The following is a 19309-nucleotide window of genomic DNA, read 5'->3' on the forward strand; positions in this document are numbered from 1 at the left end:
TATCAAAAATTCTGATTTTGGAATACTTGGTAAAACGTGGGGCAGAAATGTGTCTTGAAGAATGGGAACGTTATGAAGAAGTGGCCATTTCGGACAAACTTGCAGCACCTGTTGCAGAACAGGCTGGAGTAGCTCTTTTGACAAGTCCTGGGGACTGAAATTCCTGAAGACTTCTCAAAACCATAAGGATGCCTGCTTAACAAGATAATTGTGAAAAGTATCCGACACATGCTGGTGTTTTAACGAGACATCGAGCCATATGCACCCCAGTGAGGGCAATGAGACTCCCTTTTGTCCTAATATGAAACACTTGATAAGTGCTAAATGATATACGGTCTGGTTAATTCATTCTGGTACATTTAACGGCATAATGCAGCAGTTAAAAGATGCGGTTTCCTGCACAGCTCCAAAGTTAACACCAGTAACATCTCCCGAGCTCTGCTTCCCGTCAAGACTGTCAAGGGTTTTGAAGTGTCTCGTGTACAAACGGGTACACATGATTCAAATAAACTCTCTACCTGTAGTGAAAGCGGAGAACAAAAAAAAACTCCACATCTGCCTAAAACATGGCTTTCAATGTGACCAGCCAACAATCTAACTGTAGATTACTCGCCTGCCTGCACACCAAAATAGATCAAAGCAACAGTGCGTGAGACCCAGAGCGTCACTCTGAGCTGCAACCAGAGCGCTGACGGAAAATATAACACACTCTGTCGAAGACGAGTTTTCTGATTTCAACATGAACCAGAGATATAATCCCTTTTCGAAAAAAACTGCATGCAACCTGATCAGTATTATTTTCTAAGGCAACATCATAACAGCACATATTAAGTATTTTCACCAAAATGCATCGACCATGTTAATTACAAACAAGGCACTGAGAGGATGGAATTTAATCCCAAAAAGCCATATTTCGAAGAGTAGGAGTGATGTGACATTTCACTTGGTGCCAAACTGTCTAAAGTTGAAAGCTCCCATGAAGTTAGATTCTATAGTTACAGGAGGGCCAGCAGTGTAATTGGTTTTAACTTTGTGCCACAAACCTTGCTTTCGTTCAAGTGTGTCTCGACTGATATTAAGCGCTGCAACTCTGGGGCACAGCCATCTGAAATGCACTCTGGCAAGGGGCGAGTGCACACCCATCTTTCAAAGTGAGACTTCCTCCTCAGGTCAGACAGTCACCGCTCAGAAGGTGAGGGCATTCGTGGAATGCAGGTCCAGCCCCTTTACAAGTCAAGATCACCACCATTCCTAACCCAGGAAGGTGAGGCCGCACCCGTCCCTTTCTCTTCAAGGTGAAACCACCCCCATGCAAGATAAGACCAGCAACGCCACCCCCACCTCCCCCAATCCAGAATGCTGGACCACTTACACTTCCCTGGAAGGTGAGATCACCCACACTCCCCTCCTTCTATATGGTGGTCAATGGATCACTTGAGGACATTTGAAACATTCCAGAGCAGGCTTGAGGGGCTGAATGGCCTACTCCTGCTCCTAATTTGGACGTCTCGTCAGGGCAGCACGGTGACACAGTGGTTAGCACTGCTGCTGCACAGCGCCAAGGACCCAGGTTCAATTCTGGCCTCGGGTCACAGTCTGTGTGGAGTTTGCATGTTTTCCCCATGTCTGCGTGGATTTCCTCCGGGTGCTCCGATTTCCTCCCACAGTCCAAAGATGTGCAGGTTAGGTGGATTGGCTATGCTAAATTGCCCCTTAATGTCAGGGGACTAGCTAGGGTAAATGCATGGAGTTATAGGGATAGGGCCTGGGTGGGATTGTGGTTGGTGCAGACTCGATGAGCCGAATGGCCTCCTTCTGCACTGTAGGATTCTATGTCTCCATTCTTCCTTTTGATGGGCACACCTCTTGGGAAAGATGAAGAAAAGTGAGGAAGAACTAAGGATCGCAAAATTGATTCAGTATTTGATGCAGATTAAACCCTTCAGAGTCTTCAGTGGAAGGAAACAATAAATGAAAACATTCTGACCAAAAGATTTCTTGCCTTTTTGGATTCATTAAGTTGCTCCTAATTTGTGGTGCATTTTCTCACGAGTGCCAGCTATTAAATCTATTTCTGTTCACAGCCAGCATAAATGCAGCTGGTGTCAGTGAAAGATTGGACAACTGTTACTTTACTTTTTAAAGAGTGGGGTGTTAGCTGAGATGTAGGTATTCATTTGTAATTCACTTAGAAAAATACATGAGAATGCTTGGGCCTTTAAAGCCTCTCGGAAAAAAACCCCTCAGCTTGGTTTAATTGGGAACACGCTTTACTTTCTGATGTAGCAATAAAACAGCGAAACCAACTTTACAAAGCATAGCAATCACAGACTATAAACATCCAGCCAATATGGGGTGCAGCAGTGGACTGGAACCCCAAAATACTGGCATCATGTACCATCTCCCACTGTATTCCTTATCTCATGGTAGTTGGGGAAATGCATTGGGTGTGGCCTAACATGTTTTTGTAAAGTTCTGGACAAGCTACTAAAAGGGAGATTATTAGAGATGATTAAGGCGTATGGCATAACGGGTGGGAGGAGCTATTGATCTGAGATTTTAAACTAATAACGAATGTAGCATCAATTGCCATTTGTGGAAGAGTTTCAGACTTTTTAAGTTAAGTTTTAAAGTTTATTTATTAGCGTCACAAGTAGGCTTACATTAACACTGCAATGAAATTACTGTGAAAATCCCCTAGTTACCACACTCTGGTGTCTGTTCGGGTACTCGGAGGGAGAATTTAGCACGGCCAATACACCTAATCAGCATGCCTCTCAGACTGTGGAAACCGGAGCACCCGGAGGAAACCCACGTAGACAAGGGGAGAATGTGCAGACTCTAATATTATTCATTTGAGTGTACTGTGTAGGTTAGGTGGATTGGCCATGCTAAATTGCCCCTTAGTGTCTGGGGGCTAGCTAGGATAAATGCACGTAGGTTACGGGGATAGGGCCTGGGTGGGATTGTGGTCGGTGCAGACTCGATGGGCCGAATGGCCCCCTTTGGCACTATAGGGATCGTATGATTCTAAGCATTTCCTAATTTCATTCCTGAAAGATCTAGCTCTAACTTTTTGACCATACCCATCGTCTTAGACTCTCCCAACCAGCGAATTAGTTCCCTCTCTATCTACCCTATTTGTTTGCCTTAACATCTTGAAAAAGTTTATCAAATCAGCCCTTAACCTCCTAAATTCCAGGGAATGCAATCCTATTTTGTGTAATCTCTTCTCGTAATTTAACCCTCTGAGTCAAGGTTATCACTCCAGTGCATCTACGCGACACTACACCAGCCCCATGTCCCACTTTCCCAAAGTGCGGTGCCGAGAATCACTCAGTCACAGTATTCCATGTGTGGTCTCACCGGGGCTTTGCAAAACTTCAGCGAAACTACATTCACAATTATCTGAAAGCTGTCATGGGGTACATTTAATTAAATCAAAGTAACAGCGCTAATAACACACCAGTAGAGTCAGCGATTTGGAACAAGAGAGGGATTTGGGGGTGCGGCTCACAGGACATGGAATGTTGCACCTCATGTTGACAAGGCCATATTAAAAGCTAATAGAATTCTACATTTTATGACAAGGGGCACAATGTGTAAAATATCAGTGGTAATGAGAAGCCTACCTCGAACCTTAATAACACCACTGTTAAGAGTATTGTGTGGATTATTTAGCTTCACTAGAGGCGGGGGTGCATAGAGGTTGCTGGGGAGAGGCTGTCAGAGAGATTTTGTGCTGTGCTTAGTCAGTCATTCAGTTTAAGAGCCAGCTTACGCCTACATTATTATCTTTCCCATCGAGACAAAGAACCTCAGTGGGTTCTCTGGTCAGTCAGCTCACGTATTCAAATGTAAAGAGCCGTGTTTATTTTTTAAAACGTGAGACGCAAAGAGACAGGTCAAGATTTTATTTCATTTTAATCAAAACGAACGAAACCTGACAGGCTTGTGGCCAGATTAAAGGACTGAAGTTTTCCCCCTGGGGATAACATGTCAGAGTATTGCGATTACCACTACACTTGGTGCAAGATCTTTATCAACCTCCAGGACAGGAAAGCAACAATTCAATTTAACACCATATCCAAAGGGAAGCATATTTATCCTGACACGTCCGAAGTGGCATGGAGAGGTTAGCAATACAAGTGAGCTCAGGTCCCTTGGGTAGAACAACCCGGCAGGCAGGGGCTCAAGAACAAAACATAAATAAACCAGCAGCTTGATCAAATCCAGAACCTTCCATGATGTCTACTCTGCTGTACAGAACTGCGACATGCTCATACTGAAAATGAACTAAAATGCGCACCAACACCTAGGCTTTGCAGATAATGGGGGCGATTCTCCCATCCCACTGCGCTGCTTTTGTAGTACAGCAGGCTGGGAGACTCGAGTGGAGGCTGTTTCGCGAGCTCCCTGTCGAACGCCACGGCCTCCACGTGTTGGAGTGAAGACAGGGCAATCGAGGCCCCCCAGAGGGTCAGGTGCCGGGGTGGTGCCCGGGGGCATGGGCACACTGGCAATGCTAGCTTGGGCCCCCTAGCACTGCCCAAGGGGAAAAGTGCCAATACCCAGAGGGCACCTTGGAACTGTCCATCGGGTAGTCCTACGGGGGTGGGGCCTCTGGAGGTGATCGGTGGGGGTGGGGGTCCCGCTGCCACTCTGCATTTGGGCTGAGTGACAAAGGGAGGGAGGCCAGCGATCCGGCTGGCCATTGGGGTGGGGGGGGGGGCATTGAGGTGGTGGGGGTGGGGGTATTGAGACGGGTGTCACGGCTGGCCCAGGCATGTTTTGGGGGCCAGCGATCCGGGTTCGCGGGGCTGGCCAGTGATTGAATTGGCCAGCAATCGGGAGGCCGGCAGATAGGGGCCACTGCGTATGCATCGATCTCGGCTCTGACAGACCGGTGCACGCACAGTGGCCTGCTCAGCGCTATGCTGCCGGCCTCTCCAGTGGGAATAGGCCCTGCCCACTTATTTTTTAGCGTGATTCACTTTGGTGCACTCTGCAGCGCAGAGATGCATTTTGAAACCCCCGCTTAAAAAAAAGTGGGGCTTACTCCAGTTTTTAGGCGAATTCGACACTTGGAATTTTTTTTTTTTAAGGAGAATCACCCCCAATATCTTCAATGAAAGCTGAAAGAAAATGCCATTTGATCACAGAACTCTTCTGCAACATACAAGAGGCAAGGTTCTTTACACTGAAGTACTTGTTCAGCACCAATAATTCCCTAGGGAGGCCCTGTGGCAGCGTCCTTACCGCTGGTCCTGAAGCTCCAGGTTCGAGACCAACTCCAGGACTTGTTGGCCACAGAAGCAGCGCTCGTCAGTCTGATAATCAGCTCGGGAATCTTTCTCCCAATATCCCCAAAGTATGGGTATGAAGATATAATCATAGAATCCCTAGTAGGGTAAATACGTGGGGTAATGGGGATAGGGGCTGGGTGGGATTGTTGTCGGTGCAGACTTAATGGGCCAAATGGCCTCCTTCTGCACTGTAGGGATTTTATGAACTATAAATATACAATCCCTGATCACGAGAAGGGGTGGAAGGAGAAAGCAGAGACTGTAGCAGCTGGGAATGTAGATCTGAAGCTTGTAGCCAGTTTACTAAGCAATGTTCCACAGCCTCGAGATACTTTCTAGTAGAAGTTTTATTAGGAATGCAAGAAGAGACTGTTTGGCCCATCGAGCCTACACCGACAACAATCCCACCCAGGCCTTATCCCCGTAACTCCATGTATTTACCCTGCTAATTCCCCTGACACCAAGGGTCAATTTATCATGGCCTATCCACCTAATCTACACATCTTTGGAGTGTGGGAGGAAACCGGAGCACCCGGAGGAAACCCAAGCAGACTGTTAATGCAAAGCATTTTTCCACAGCTTAACATGGACAATGGGGGGGATGGGGAGTTGACTTTGATAGAACAAGAACACCATTAAAAATTCAGGGAAAAAAATTATATTTTCTTCTGTTCAAGTTGTACTAATGGCAGGAATTTTACCCACGCTGCTTGTGGCTATGAAATCTACCTATTCTTCATACAGTCCCATGCGATGCAAAGGCCTAACCATAACTGAACATTTGAAATACCACAGCACTGTCCCAGTAACAGTGGCAGGCGGTAGAGCAATGTGGAAGAGCGAATGTATGAAAGGACAACCTGATACTGATGGAGCTCCTGATGAAACTATGATATAGTGACATATAATTAAGTCATGATGTGGAGATGCCAGCGTTGGACTGGGGTGGGCACAGTCAGAAGTCTCACAACGCCAGGCTAAAGTCCAACAGGTTTATTGGAATCATGAGCTTTCGGAGCACTGCCCACCTGATGAAGGAGCAGCGCTCTGAAAGCTCGTGATTCCAAGTGAACCTGTTGGACTTTAATCTTGTGTTGAGAGACTTCTTACATAATTAAGTAACTGCGATCAGAGATGTGCAGGTTAGGTTGATTGGCGATGCTAAATTGCCCCTTAGTGTCAGGGGATTAGCATGGTAAATACATGAGGTTACTGGGTGGGATTGTTGTCGGTGCAGACGCAAAAGGCCGAATGGCCTCCTTCTGCTCTGTAGGGATTCTTTGAAGGGAAGGAGAAGTACGACCTTGTGTATTTATTTATTCTTTCATGGGAATGTGGACATTACTGACTAGGCCAGCATTTGTTGCCCATCCCCAATTGCCCTTGAACTGAGTGCTTGCTAGGCCAATTCAGAGGGCAGTTGAGGGTTTTAACCACATTGGTATGGGCCTGGAGTTGCATTTCGGCCAGACCAGGTAAGGGCAACAGATTTCCTTACCTGAAGGACATTAGTGAATCAGAGGAGTTTTTACAACAATCGATGATCGGTTCACGGTCACCGTTGTTGAGATTAGTTTGATATTCCAGATCTATTAATTGAACTTAAATTCCATCTGCTGCCACAGTGGGATTTGAACCCATGATCATTAGTCTGGGTATCTGGATTACTAATCCACTGATGTTACCACTACGACACCATCTCCCCAAAGGTTGTAGGTATACTGAGAGGTATATGGACCGATAAACAAACAGAAATGGTGTTCACGAATTACAGACTAAAGTAGCTTTCTCAGGGAAAACCCATCTAGACTCCAAACTCAAGGTCAGACAGAATGGAGTGTCAGCCTTGCTTGTATCTTGTCCTGAGGGTTGATTTTATGACCGCCTACCTCCAACTGCCCCAACCAGTCAAAAAAACTCTTTTTAACGCTGGGGCTCGTGAGGGTTTGGATAGACCACGGACCCTTGCCCCATGTGAGGCCTTTAAGTGGCCAACCATGGAGCAGTCAAGGGCCATTTCCTGCCCAGCCTCAATTTTTAGACTGGCAGGAGGAGTTTGCAGGTATGGTGGAATCAGGTTTACACCTCGGGGGGGGGGGGGGGAACATCCATCAGAAGTCCCTTTTTAACTCTGGACACTCCCACCTGAAGGACCTCCCTCCTTCCCTTATTCCTAACCACACCCCCCCCCCACCCTCTCTTCCACTGTTCACTTCCCAGGCCTCCCCTAACATCCCCAGTCTGAGACCCTCAAAACATACCTTTTTTTAAAAAATCTTAGCACTTAAGGTGCCTAAGTCCTGTCCACTGCAGTGGCTGGTTCTGCAGGGCCTAAGGGAGCTGCCGGTTGATTTGACTGACCGGCAGCACTCTTAAGGCAGGACTTGCTCCTAAGTGAGGGGCAGAAGTCCCTCCTGCTCATTGGAGGGTGGAGCTTGGCAGTCTCAACCCCATCGGCTCTTCAGATGATGAGTTGGGAAACCCCGCCATCTTAAAGATCCTAGCCAGGAACTCAAATCCCACCAGGACGGCTGAGGAATTTAAATTCATTGAAGTAAGTAGGTCTGGACTAAAAAGCTAATATCAGTAATGGTGACCGGGTGAGGATACAATTCACTTTCTATCCCTGTGGCTATCCTTACTCAGCCTGGCCTGTGTGTGATTCCAAACCCACAGAAATGTGGTCAACTCGCAACTCCTCTCTGAGATGGACTAGCAATGATGTGGAGATGACTGGGGTAAACACAGTAAGAAGTTTAACAACACCAGGTTAAAGTCCAACAGGTTTATTTGGTAGCAAAAGCCACACAAGCTTTCGGAGCTCTAAGCCCCTTCTTCAGGTGAGTGGGAATTCTGTTCACAAACAGAGCTTATAAAGACACAGACTCAATTTACATGAATAATGGTTGGAATGCGAATACTTACAACTAATCAAGTCTTTAAGAAACAAAACAATGTGAATGGAGAGAGCACCAAGACAGGCTAAAAAGATGTGTATTGTCTCCAGACAAGACAGCCAGTGAAACTCTGCAGGTCCACGCAACTGTGGGAGTTACAAATAGTGTGACATGAACCCAATATCCCGGTTGAGGCCGTCCTCGTGTGTGCGGAACTTGGCTATCAGTTTCTGCTCAGCGACTCTGCGCTGTCGTGTGTCGCGAAGGCCACCTTGGAGAACGCTTACCCGAATATCAGAGGCCGAATGCCCGTGACCGCTGAAGTGCTCCCCAACAGGAAGAGAACAGTCTTGCCTGGTGATTGTCGAGCGGTGTTCATTCATCCGTTGTCGCAGCGTCTGCATAGTTTCCCCAATGTACCATGCCTCGGGACATCCTTTCTTGCAGCGTATCAGGTAGACAACGTTGGCCGAGTTGCAAGAGTATGTACCGTGTACCTGGTGGATGGTGTTCTCACGTGAGATGATGGCATCTGTGTCGATGATCCGGCACGTCTTGCAGAGGTTGCTGTGGCATGGTTGTGTGGTGTCATGGTCACTGTTCTCCTGAAGGCTGGGTAGTTTGCTGCGGACAATGGTCTGTTTGAGGTTGTGCGGTTGTTTGAAGGCAAGAAGTGGGGGTGTGGGGATGGCCTTGGCGAGATGTTCGTCTTCATCAATGACGTGTTGAAGGCTCCGGAGGAGATGCCGTAGCTTCTCCGCTCCGGGGAAGTACTGGACAACGAAGGGTACTCTGTCCACTGTGTCCTGTGTTTGTCTCCTGAGGAGGTCGGTGCGGTTTTTCGCTGTGGCGCGTTGGAACTGTTGATCAATGAGTCGAGCGCCATATCCTGTTCTTATGAGGGCATCTTTCAGCGTCTGGAGGTGTCTGTTGCGATCCTCTTCATCCGAGCAGATCCTGTGTATACGGAGGGCTTGTCCGTAGGGGATGGCTTCTTTAACGTGTTTAGGGTGGAAGCTGGAGAAGTGGAGCATCGTGAGGTTATCCGTGGGCTTGCGGTACAGTGAGGTGCTGAGGTGACCGTCCTTAATGGAGATGCGTGTGTCCAAGAATGCAACCGATTCCGGAGAATAGTCTATGGTGAGCCTGATGGTGGGATGGAACTTGTTGATGTCATCATAGAGTTGTTTCAGTGATTGTTCACCATGAGTCCAAAGGAAGAAAATGTCATCGATGTATCTAGCGTATAGCATCGGTTGAAGGTCCTGTGCGGTGACGAAGTCTTGTTCGAACCTGTGCATGAAGATGTTGGCATATTGAGGTGCGAATTTGGTCCCCATGGCTGTTCCGTGTGTCTGGATGAAGAACTGGTTGTTGAAGGTGAAGATATTGTGGTCCAGGATGAAGCGGATGAGATGTAAAATTGCATCTGGAAACTGGCGGTTGTTGGCGCTGAGCACTGAGGCCGTTGCAGCAATGCCATCGTCATGGGGGATGCTGGTGTAGAGTGCCGAGACATCCATTGTGACAAGGAGCGCTCCTGGTTCAACTGCTCCATGTGTGCCGAGTTTCTGTAGGAAGTCCGTCGTGTCGCGACAAAAGCTGGGGGTTCTTTGTACAATGGGTTTCAGGATGCCCTCGACATAGCCGGAGAGGTTCTCGCACAGGGTCCCATTGCCCGATACGATGGGACGGCCGGGTGTGTTTGCCTTGTGTATCTTCGGGAGGCAGTAGAGATCTCCAACGCGGGGAGTACGTGGGATGAGAGCACGGAGGGTGCTCTGAAGGTCCGGATCAAAGGTCTTGATCAGAGTGTTGAGTTGACGGGTGTGTTCTTTGGTCGGATCTGCAGGTAACTGTCTGTAGTGTTCCTCGTTGTTGAGTTGTCGGTACACTTCTTTGCAGTAATCCGTTCTGTTCAGTATGACGATGGCCCCTCCTTTGTCTGCTGGTTTGATGACAATGTTGCGGTTGGTCTTGAGAGCGTGGATGGCGTTACGTTGTGCTTGGGTGATGTTCGGGGCTGTCTTGTGAGTGCGGCTGATGAATTTGGTGTTGACGCACCTCCTGACGGCTTGGGCATACATGTCAAGTCGAGGGCAGCGGCCTTCCGGAGGAGTCCAATTCGACTCTTTCCTCTTCGGATGCACTGCGGATCTCTCTGTTGGCTGTTCCGGTTCATTGGCTGTCTCATTGTGTTCGTTGTTGGCCTCTTGGGGTTTGTGGAAGAACTCCCTCAGCCTCATTCGCCTGATGAATTCCTCTGTGTCTGCTGCGAGACTGATGGGGTCTATTTTGGTGGTGGGGCAAAAATTAAGCCCTCGGCTGAGAACTTCGATTTCATCTGGTTGAAGTGTGTAGTCGGACAAGTTGACAATGGACTTCCCTGCAGTGGTACTGTTTTCTACTGTGGTACCGGGGGAGGCTTGGTTGCTGCTGGTGGTGATGCCGAGTTTCTCAAGTTTCCTGTTCTTGGTGTGCATGTAGATGGTGTAGTTCATTTGTCTCGTCTGCTTGGCAGAGTTTCGCAGCTGGTCTGCATCCTGAGCGCAAGTTGAGAATATGGACTCTATCTTGGTTTCCAGGCTGCGGCTAGCAAACCAGACAGTTGTTAAGACAGCTCAACATCACCTTCTCAAGGGAAATTAGGGATCAGTAATAAATGCCTTGCCAGCGCTGACCGCATCCTGCGAATGAATGAAGGACCTCAAGAAGCAAGCATGATACTGTTTTAAAAAAGCTCCGGTGTCTTTGGTGGTGCACGAAGAAAAGCATCGGATTCTTGTGTTGAAACATGGGTTTGTTTTTCTTTCCAAATGCAATCTTGACGGATTGTTTTGAAATCAATCATGCGACTCTAATGCCAGAAAGGTCGTGTATCCAGAGACAACAAAGCTGCTGGATTTCCTATCCTGTCCCATTGAATAGGTAAAGAGAAAGTGGATCATGAAGAAATGTGCCTGCCTCAAGCGACGGACGGATAGAAAACGATGCGTTTAAGAACAGAACATGCATGCAAAGAAATCAAATATTGCATCAGAGAGAGAGATGATTAACTTTACATCAAATTTACATAGCAGGGGAGTGAGACAGATGAACAGTTCTTTCAAAGAGCTATCACAGATACTCTTGGCCAAATGGCCTTCTTCTGCACTGGGTGATTCTAAGGAATCTGTTGTCCAGCAAAAATGGGATTGCTATAGAAATCATCAACAGAGGTTCCATCTGACTTAAATGTTCCACTACCTTTCTTATCTTGGGTTGAGAAACAATCCTAACAGACCACTGTGCCAAGAGTTTAGATGGTGCAATCAAGATTGAGCAATTTCTCTAGGGAGTGCAGCGAAGGTTTACCAGGTTGATTCCGGGGATGGCGGGACTGATGTATGAGGAGAGATTGACTAGGTTAGGATTGTTTTCGCTAGAGTTCAGACAAATGAGGGGAGGGGGGGATCTCACAAAGACTTATAAAATTCTAACAGGACTAGAACAGGGTAGATGCAGGGAGGATGTTCCCGATGGTGGGGGAGTCCAGACCCAGAGGTCACAGTCTGAGGATTTGGGGTAGACCATTTAGAACGGAGATGAGGAGTCATTATTTCATCTAAAGACTAGTGAGCCTGTGGAATTCATTACCATAGGAAGTAGTTGATGCCAAAACATTGAACACATTCAAGAGGCGGTTAGATATAGCACTTGGGACGAACGGGATCAAAGGTTATGGGAGAAAGTAGGATTAGGCAATTGAGTTGGATGATCAGCCATGATCGTGATGAATGGCAAAGCAGGCTCGAAGGGCCAAATGGCCTCCCCTGCTCCTATCTTCTCTGTTTCTTCCCCCTCCATTGGGTATTTTTAAGATAAATGCAGTTTCTGTAACTGTATGCACTGAAAACTTCTCTCAAATGTACTGGAGAAAGATTGTGAAAAGCAATGCCTGAAACTATGGTTTACATTTTTTTTATTGCAACCATGAGGGCAGTTTTGATTGTCACTGCAATGACTTTGATTCACTAAATGCGTCTTTTTGTGCTCATTCAGAAGGTAAGGTATTTTCATGTGGGCAGAACAGTGGCATAACAGTTAGCACTGCTGCCTTACAACGCCAGGGATCTGGGTTCAATTCTGGCCATGGATCATTGTCTGTGTGGAGTTTGCATGTTCTCCCCATGTTTTCATGGGTTTCCTCCGGGTGCTCCGGTTTCCCCCCACACTCCAAAGGTGGATTGGCCATGCTAAATTGCCCCTTTGCGTCCCAATATGTGAGGCTTAGGGAGATCAGGCATGAGAGAGACTAGTCAGAGAGAGTTGGTGCAGACTCGATGGGTCGAATGGTCTCTTTCTGCACTGTAGTGATTCACTGATTCCACTTTGGCAAAACTGGCCCTTTTATCATCCTTCTATTTCATTAGTGACTTCAGTTCAAAAGTACAATGTGTGGGACATTCTGAGATTATGGAAGACACTAGCACTAGTATTCCATTGAATACTGAAGATTAAGGGATGATCTATTTGAGCTGTTCATTGAAACAATTGACAGGATAGATGGAGGGCTTTCCTCTGGTGGGCAAGACCTGTACATGGGTGCATAACTTTAACATTAAAGCCAGGTTGGTCAGGGGTGGGTGACATCAAGAAGCACTTCTTCAGACACAAGGTCAAGAAATTTTGGAACTCATTCCACTAAATAATTGCAAGGATTAGTTCAAAACTAAGACTGATAGATTTTTGTTTGGCAAGATTAATAAGGGTCATGGAACCAAGGTGGGTAGATGGAGTTCAAATGAAGATCAGCCATGATCTAACTGAATGCCAGAAGGAGGGGCTGAAAGGCATCCTCCTGCGCTCATTTGCCTGCATAAATGCAAAGGTGTTTAGTTTTCTTTTCCATGGTTCCATAAAGAGTTATAAGGAAATGGTGGGGCAGTGAGGATTAGTCTTGCACCACTCCAATACAGAGCTAGCACAGCCACGTGAGCCATATAACTTGCTTCTGCACCACAGACCTCTATTGTTCCATCTCAACGCATGACAATATTGAATATCTAAAAACTCATAAGACCCATTCCATTAGTTATTCAGTATTCAACTGGTATCAATGCCTCCAGGGAAACATTTCCCTAGCTGAACCAATGATACCAAAAAGCAGACCGAAATACCAGAAACAATTGCGAGCTAAGTTAAAACAGATTCTCCATCAGACAGTTGATTCGACTATGAATAGATTTGTTTATTTAAACAGAGCAAAGGAAAGGGAGAGAGAAAAAAGTTGCATATATGTACAGGATGTTTATTGACCATTGTCCTCAATATTGATAGGAAGGTTCTGATCTATGAATTATATTAAGTCAAAGAACAAACAACAAAGAACAAAGAAAATTACAGCACAGGAACAGGCCCTTCGGCCCTCCAAGCCTGCACCGACTATGCTGCCCGACTGAACTAAAACCCCCTACCCTTCCGGGGATCATATCCCTCTATTCTCATCCTATTCATGTATTTGTCAAGACGCCCCTCAAAAGTCCCTATCGTATCTGCTTCCACTACCTCCCCCAGCAGCGAGTTCCAGGCACCCACCACCCTCTGTAAAAAAACTTGTCTTGTACATCTCCTTTAAACCTTGCCCCTTGCACCTTAAACCTATGTCCCCATGTAATTGACTCTTCCACCCTGGGAAAAATGGGGAGAGGCGATGGCCTAGTGGTATTATCGCTAGTCTATTAATTCAGAAACTCAGCTACGGGGACCCAGGTTCAAATCCCGCCACGGCAGATGGCGGCAGATATATACCAAAAATATGCAATGCACACAAGATGCATGCTTGCCACTTCACTGAGGGAAAACTTGCCTCCTGATGCAGAAGCTTACAGAGGCTGGAATTTGACCCCAGGTTTTTAAGTTGACACCTAACCACTGCACCCATAGGGCTATCCATTGGAAACAACATTCCAGGACTACTCACGAGATCAGTCTTGGGCACATCCTGATAGTCTGCAGAATAGTAGGATGATGATCGAGGCACTCCATTGCTATCAGATGCAGGCTTAGGAGGTTGAGCGTGCTGTCTGTACGTGGCACTTTTAGGCGTCCAGCAGAAAAGATTGATAGACTCTCGAACACAACGCTCAATGTCAATTTCTGAAAACCAAACAAATATGTCAATTGGTAACGATGAACGCAAGCCATTCAAACCCCGTCAGTTAGGACAACCTGGAGCATAAGGGGGTTTGGACTGAGCAAGGATTAATGTGACACTAGAGGACATGGAGCCCATGATAGCAATGTAGAGAGCCACATGATGGTAGACTATGTGCGAAGGAGCCAGCATAGAGACAACACCCATACAGGGTGTACCTTGGAGATAAATAGAATTATGTGTCACCAATAAATGGTTTATGATCAACTATAACAAGCCTCCAAGAGCTCTTAGTGAGACACCAAACAACGGGTGACATAGAGAACAAAAAAGTGTTTCAGTTGCCGATTTTGATTTGATTTGTCACATGTATTAGCAGTGAAAGTATTATTTCTTGCGCACTACACAGACAAAGCATACTGTTCACCTCTCCCAGTTCACTCCGCACATGCATCTCTGCCTTTTGTCAAGGATACATTCTGAGTAGTGATAAACATGTTCAATGTATATATGTCATCAGTCATTGCAACTTGCCCACTGCCCTGATTTAAAGCAGTAACCATCAATTCACATTTCAGATTGAAGCTGTTAAGTTCGCAGTTTAAAAATCTACCTTATGCTGAACCATTTTAAGTGTAAAGCACCTCGTAAGGAACTATGCTGAGTGCTAAACTACTCTGCGCATTTGTTACAGCCTCCTGACAAATCTTTGTATTTATGTTGCCAAATTGTGGAATATGTTGCGATCAAATAACTTTCCGAAACATGCTGACCGTCAGAGGACAAACTGAAATATCATGGCACCTGGAGTGAGCATTCGGAAGATCAGTGAGAAAGGGAACTACAAGTCCCAACATGCACTGTAATCTAATGGTAAACACAGGGGTACGGCTGATGCCAACATATCTTGCACAATTTCATTCATGAGAAGACAGCAGGTAGTGAATGGGCTGTGTGTATCCAGTTAAAACGTCCCCACCAAAATCTTGGCTCAGTTGGTAGCACTCCTGCGGTCGAGTCAGAAAGTTTCATGTTCAAGTCCCTCTGCGGAGACTTGAGGCATAAAAATCCAAAACTGAGTAAGTGCTGCAAGTGTTGGAGGTGTCATCTTTCCATCGAGACATCAAAGGCCGTGTCTGCCCTCTCAAATCCCACAGCATAATATCGAGGAACAGAGGAATCACCCTGGTTAATTCTTATTCCTCAAATAATACCTAAAACAGATGATCTAGTCAGTTATCACATTGTTGTATACTAGGCCGTGCTGCGTCCAAATTGCTGCTGCTTTTCCTATACTTGGACATTGGTTACACTCCAAAGGTGCTTCTAGCCGTAAATTGCTTTGGGATGCCAGAGGTCATAACAGGAGCTGTGAAAATGCAAGTTCTTTCATTCTTTAATAAAAACATAAGAGTTCTACATCCTTAACACCGGCATCTACTGGGACTCTAACTATTTCAACTAAGGGAAGCAAAATGTATCAAGCATTCTCATAATTGAATGAATACTATTAACTCATGTAAAATAGTGCGTTACGAACCCAGCTGCTGATAATATTGGACAAGTCAGATCCCAGAGAAAAACCTCGCTTCATAGATTATAACTCTTATTTGGAGAAACTATGGAGAAAAGCTACTGAACAAATTCACAGGAGCCTTCTGATAAACTCTGAATACAAAAAATAAAATAGTTCATTTTTTTTTATTTTGATAACTATCTCCCACCTGACAGAAACATGGGAAAGATCTCAATACAGAAGCAAGACAACAATTCCAATTCCCACGATTCCTTCACCCCGGTAATATCTTTACAGGTATATAAACCAGTGAAGGATTGCCACCAGTTGACACAAAGTCATCTTACTTGGAACAGGCAAACGGTTTTCTTCCAGTGAATTCCTGAGCATTCTTTTGATGATTCTCACCCAGCGTACCTCTCCCCGAGACACCCCCCCCCCGCTCCCCCCCAAAAGTCTAAACTCTACCTCATGCCTTTGTGATTTTGAACACCTCATTCAAATCAGCCCCTTTGTTTGAAAAAAAAAGCTTTGCAGAATTGAAGGACTGACTTCTCACGCAGTGACATCATATGATGTTGATATAGTCACAAACTAGTTATTCTTAATTTGTGGCCTGTGACTTGACCAAAATTCCTCGGAAAGACCACGAAATAATTATTCTTCATCAAGTTCTTTCTTTGTTATGGGCAACCCTACATCTTTAAGTGTTTCAAATTCAGAAGGGTAGCTTCCCATAAGTATTAGATGGCTCAGTTGACTAGATGGCTAGCGTGTGGTTTACAATAACACCAACAGCATAGTTTTGATTCCCATTCTGAGGTAAAATTTGGAAGACCTCCCTCACCCTGTCCCTGACAGCGAAAGGCAATGGCAACTGACAACTAACAAAAACCACCAAGAGAACAGTTCAGGATGAAGCACTGGACAATGGGTGGCACGGTACCACAGTGGTTAGCATTGCTGCCTCACAATTCCAGGGACCTGGGTTCGATTTCTGGCTTGGATCACTGTCAGTGTGGGTTTCCTCCGGGTGTCTCCCCGTGTCTGCGTGGGTTTCCTCTGGGTGCTCCAGTTTCCTCCCACGGTCCAAACATGTGCGGGTTAGGTGCATTGGCCATGTTAAATTGCCCCTTAGTGACCCGGGATGCATAGTTTAGAGGGGTTAGCAGGGTAAATATGTGGGGTTGCAGGGATAGGACCTAGATGGGATTGTTGTCGATGCAGACTTGATGGGCTGAATGCCTTCCTTCTGCACTGTAGGAATTCTATGATAAGCCAGGACCTGTCTTCAGGTAGAGCATGATGATGATGATGATGAGGAGGAGGAGCTTCCCACTGAACTGCTGAAAATCTTATGAGTGGACAGAGATTTGAGTAACTCTTCCCCTCCACCCTCTCGGCCCCGGAATATTTTCCCTGCCCAATCATCAACCTAAATACCGATTCGCCTTGTACACATGATAACCACAGAAGGTGGAACAAGTGGAAAGACCTGGTCATATCTGGAACTTCATTCTTATTTTGCATAACAAATTAAATTAATGATTGAAGATGTATAGCTTGGCTGTCAGACACACTCTCAAGCAAACGTTTGTTAAAATTTCAGATATGTAAGGAATTATTTTTAAATTAAAAAAACTGAGGTTAAATAAATATGTTGTCACGACAAAAACGTGTGGTTTACCAATCCCTTGGAGCAGTGCAACTATAATGAGGATGAATAGCGAAATAAAAGCAGACACATCATGTATCCACAAGTGAGAGACATGAATTATTGTACAAAAGAATTTCTGCTCTGGGTGAAATAGTAGTCGTCATTTTTTTGAGAGCATCCTTCAGGCAGCAGGCGTGCACAACACATTGCTATGGCATTTTCGCAAAGTGACAGACATTGGCAGGAAGCCACACTAGAAGGGAGCTAAAGGTGCTATTATGTTGCTCTCGCCACTCCTGTACCTCAATACTGATAAAGCTAGTTTCTAATAAATGTTTGTCAAGAGGAAATTAAATGAGTACAGTAAATTGCATTACTACACTCTGATTTGTGTGTAAAAAACATGATTAACTATCATAGTATCATAGAATCCCTACAATAGTGCAGAAGGAGGCCATTTAAAGTAAAGTTAAAGTAATGTTTATTTATTAGTCACAAGTAGACTTACATTAACACTGCAATGAAGTTACTGTGAAAATCCCCTAGTCGCCACACTCCGGCGCTTGTTCGGTACACTGAGGGAGAATTTAGCATGGCCAATGCACCCAACCAGCACATCTTTCAGACTGTGGGAGGAAACCAGAGCACCCGGAGGGAAACCCACGCAGACACGGGGAGAACGTGCAGACTCCACACAGGCAGTCACCAAAGGCCAAAATCGAACCCGGGTCCCTGGTGCTGTGAGGGAGAAGTGTTAACCACTGTGCCACCCGTATCAAGAAGGTCTATATGTTATTAGAACCATCGATTTGGCTAAGAAGGGCACATCCAAACAATTGCTGAAGTGGCAGTATGATGGACTTAACTCAGACAAGAGCAATGCTATTGGTAAGCTCAGAGTCATAAACCTGAACAAAATTTTGTTTCTCGTGGAATCCCTACAGTGTAGAGGAGGCTATTCAGCCCATCGAGTCTGCACCAACTCTGACAGAGTATCTTACCCAAGTCCTCTCCCCGCCCTATTCCCGTAACCCCACATATTTCTAACCTACACATCTTTGTGACTCTAAGGGGCCAATTAGCATGGCCATTGCACCTAAGCAGCATGTCTTTCGGACTGTGGGAGAAAACTAGAGCACCTGGAGGAAACCCACGCAGACATGGGGAGAACGTGCAAACTCCACACAGTCAACCGAGACCGGAATTGAACCCAGTTCCCTGGCACTGTGAGGCAGCAGTGCTAACCACTCTGCCGCCCCATCAAAACTATTCTTGTAGGGAGTCCCCTGTCCTGTCTTTTCTCCTTTACAATACCACCACTGCACATCCACACCCCTCTAGCACCTCCCCATTCACATGAACAGTCCACACAGAAGACAAACTGCTGCTTCATTCCTCACGCTTACATTATGAGGAATTTGAATGTGCTACTGTGCTGATTGAATTGAAATGATGAAAAGAAAGAATTAAACTGAACTCAGTAAGGCCAGGTGGACTGCAAACAAACTCACCTTTGAGCGGAATTCTGAGTGTGTGCCGGCATGTTTCTTTTATCCCATAAACTCAATAAATCAAGTGAACATTGCTGGATTATTTTAATTATTTGGAAACTCATTATTAATGTTCTTCCTTCTTTCCTGGATTTTCTCCCCAGATCCTGGGATACAGTTGCCTGACTCCAGCCATTCTCGGTTACTGTGCCCTGAAGGCTCTCCTGCTTGCATTGCCTCGGATAGTGAGTGCTTGCGGGCTATTCACGTCTGGGATCGATCCTGCACAACCAATTTCCAGTTGGGA

At 45.9% G+C, this 19309-nt stretch overlaps 1 protein-coding gene across 2 annotated transcripts in view; it reads right to left on the reverse strand.

The window, feature by feature from the left end:
* The window catches only part of tbck (TBC1 domain containing kinase), a 218442-nt gene that overhangs the window by 70552 nt on the left and 128581 nt on the right, over positions 1–19309 (reverse strand). For both annotated transcript variants that reach the window (XM_078209219.1, XM_078209229.1), the window contains exon 23: positions 14166–14341. In XM_078209219.1, the coding sequence (XP_078065345.1) occupies positions 14166–14341 (176 nt within the window). The remainder of the gene's footprint in view (positions 1–14165; positions 14342–19309) is intronic.

This window comes from Mustelus asterias, chromosome 1 (assembly GCF_964213995.1).
Source record: "Mustelus asterias chromosome 1, sMusAst1.hap1.1, whole genome shotgun sequence".
NCBI lineage: Eukaryota > Metazoa > Chordata > Chondrichthyes > Carcharhiniformes > Triakidae > Mustelus > Mustelus asterias.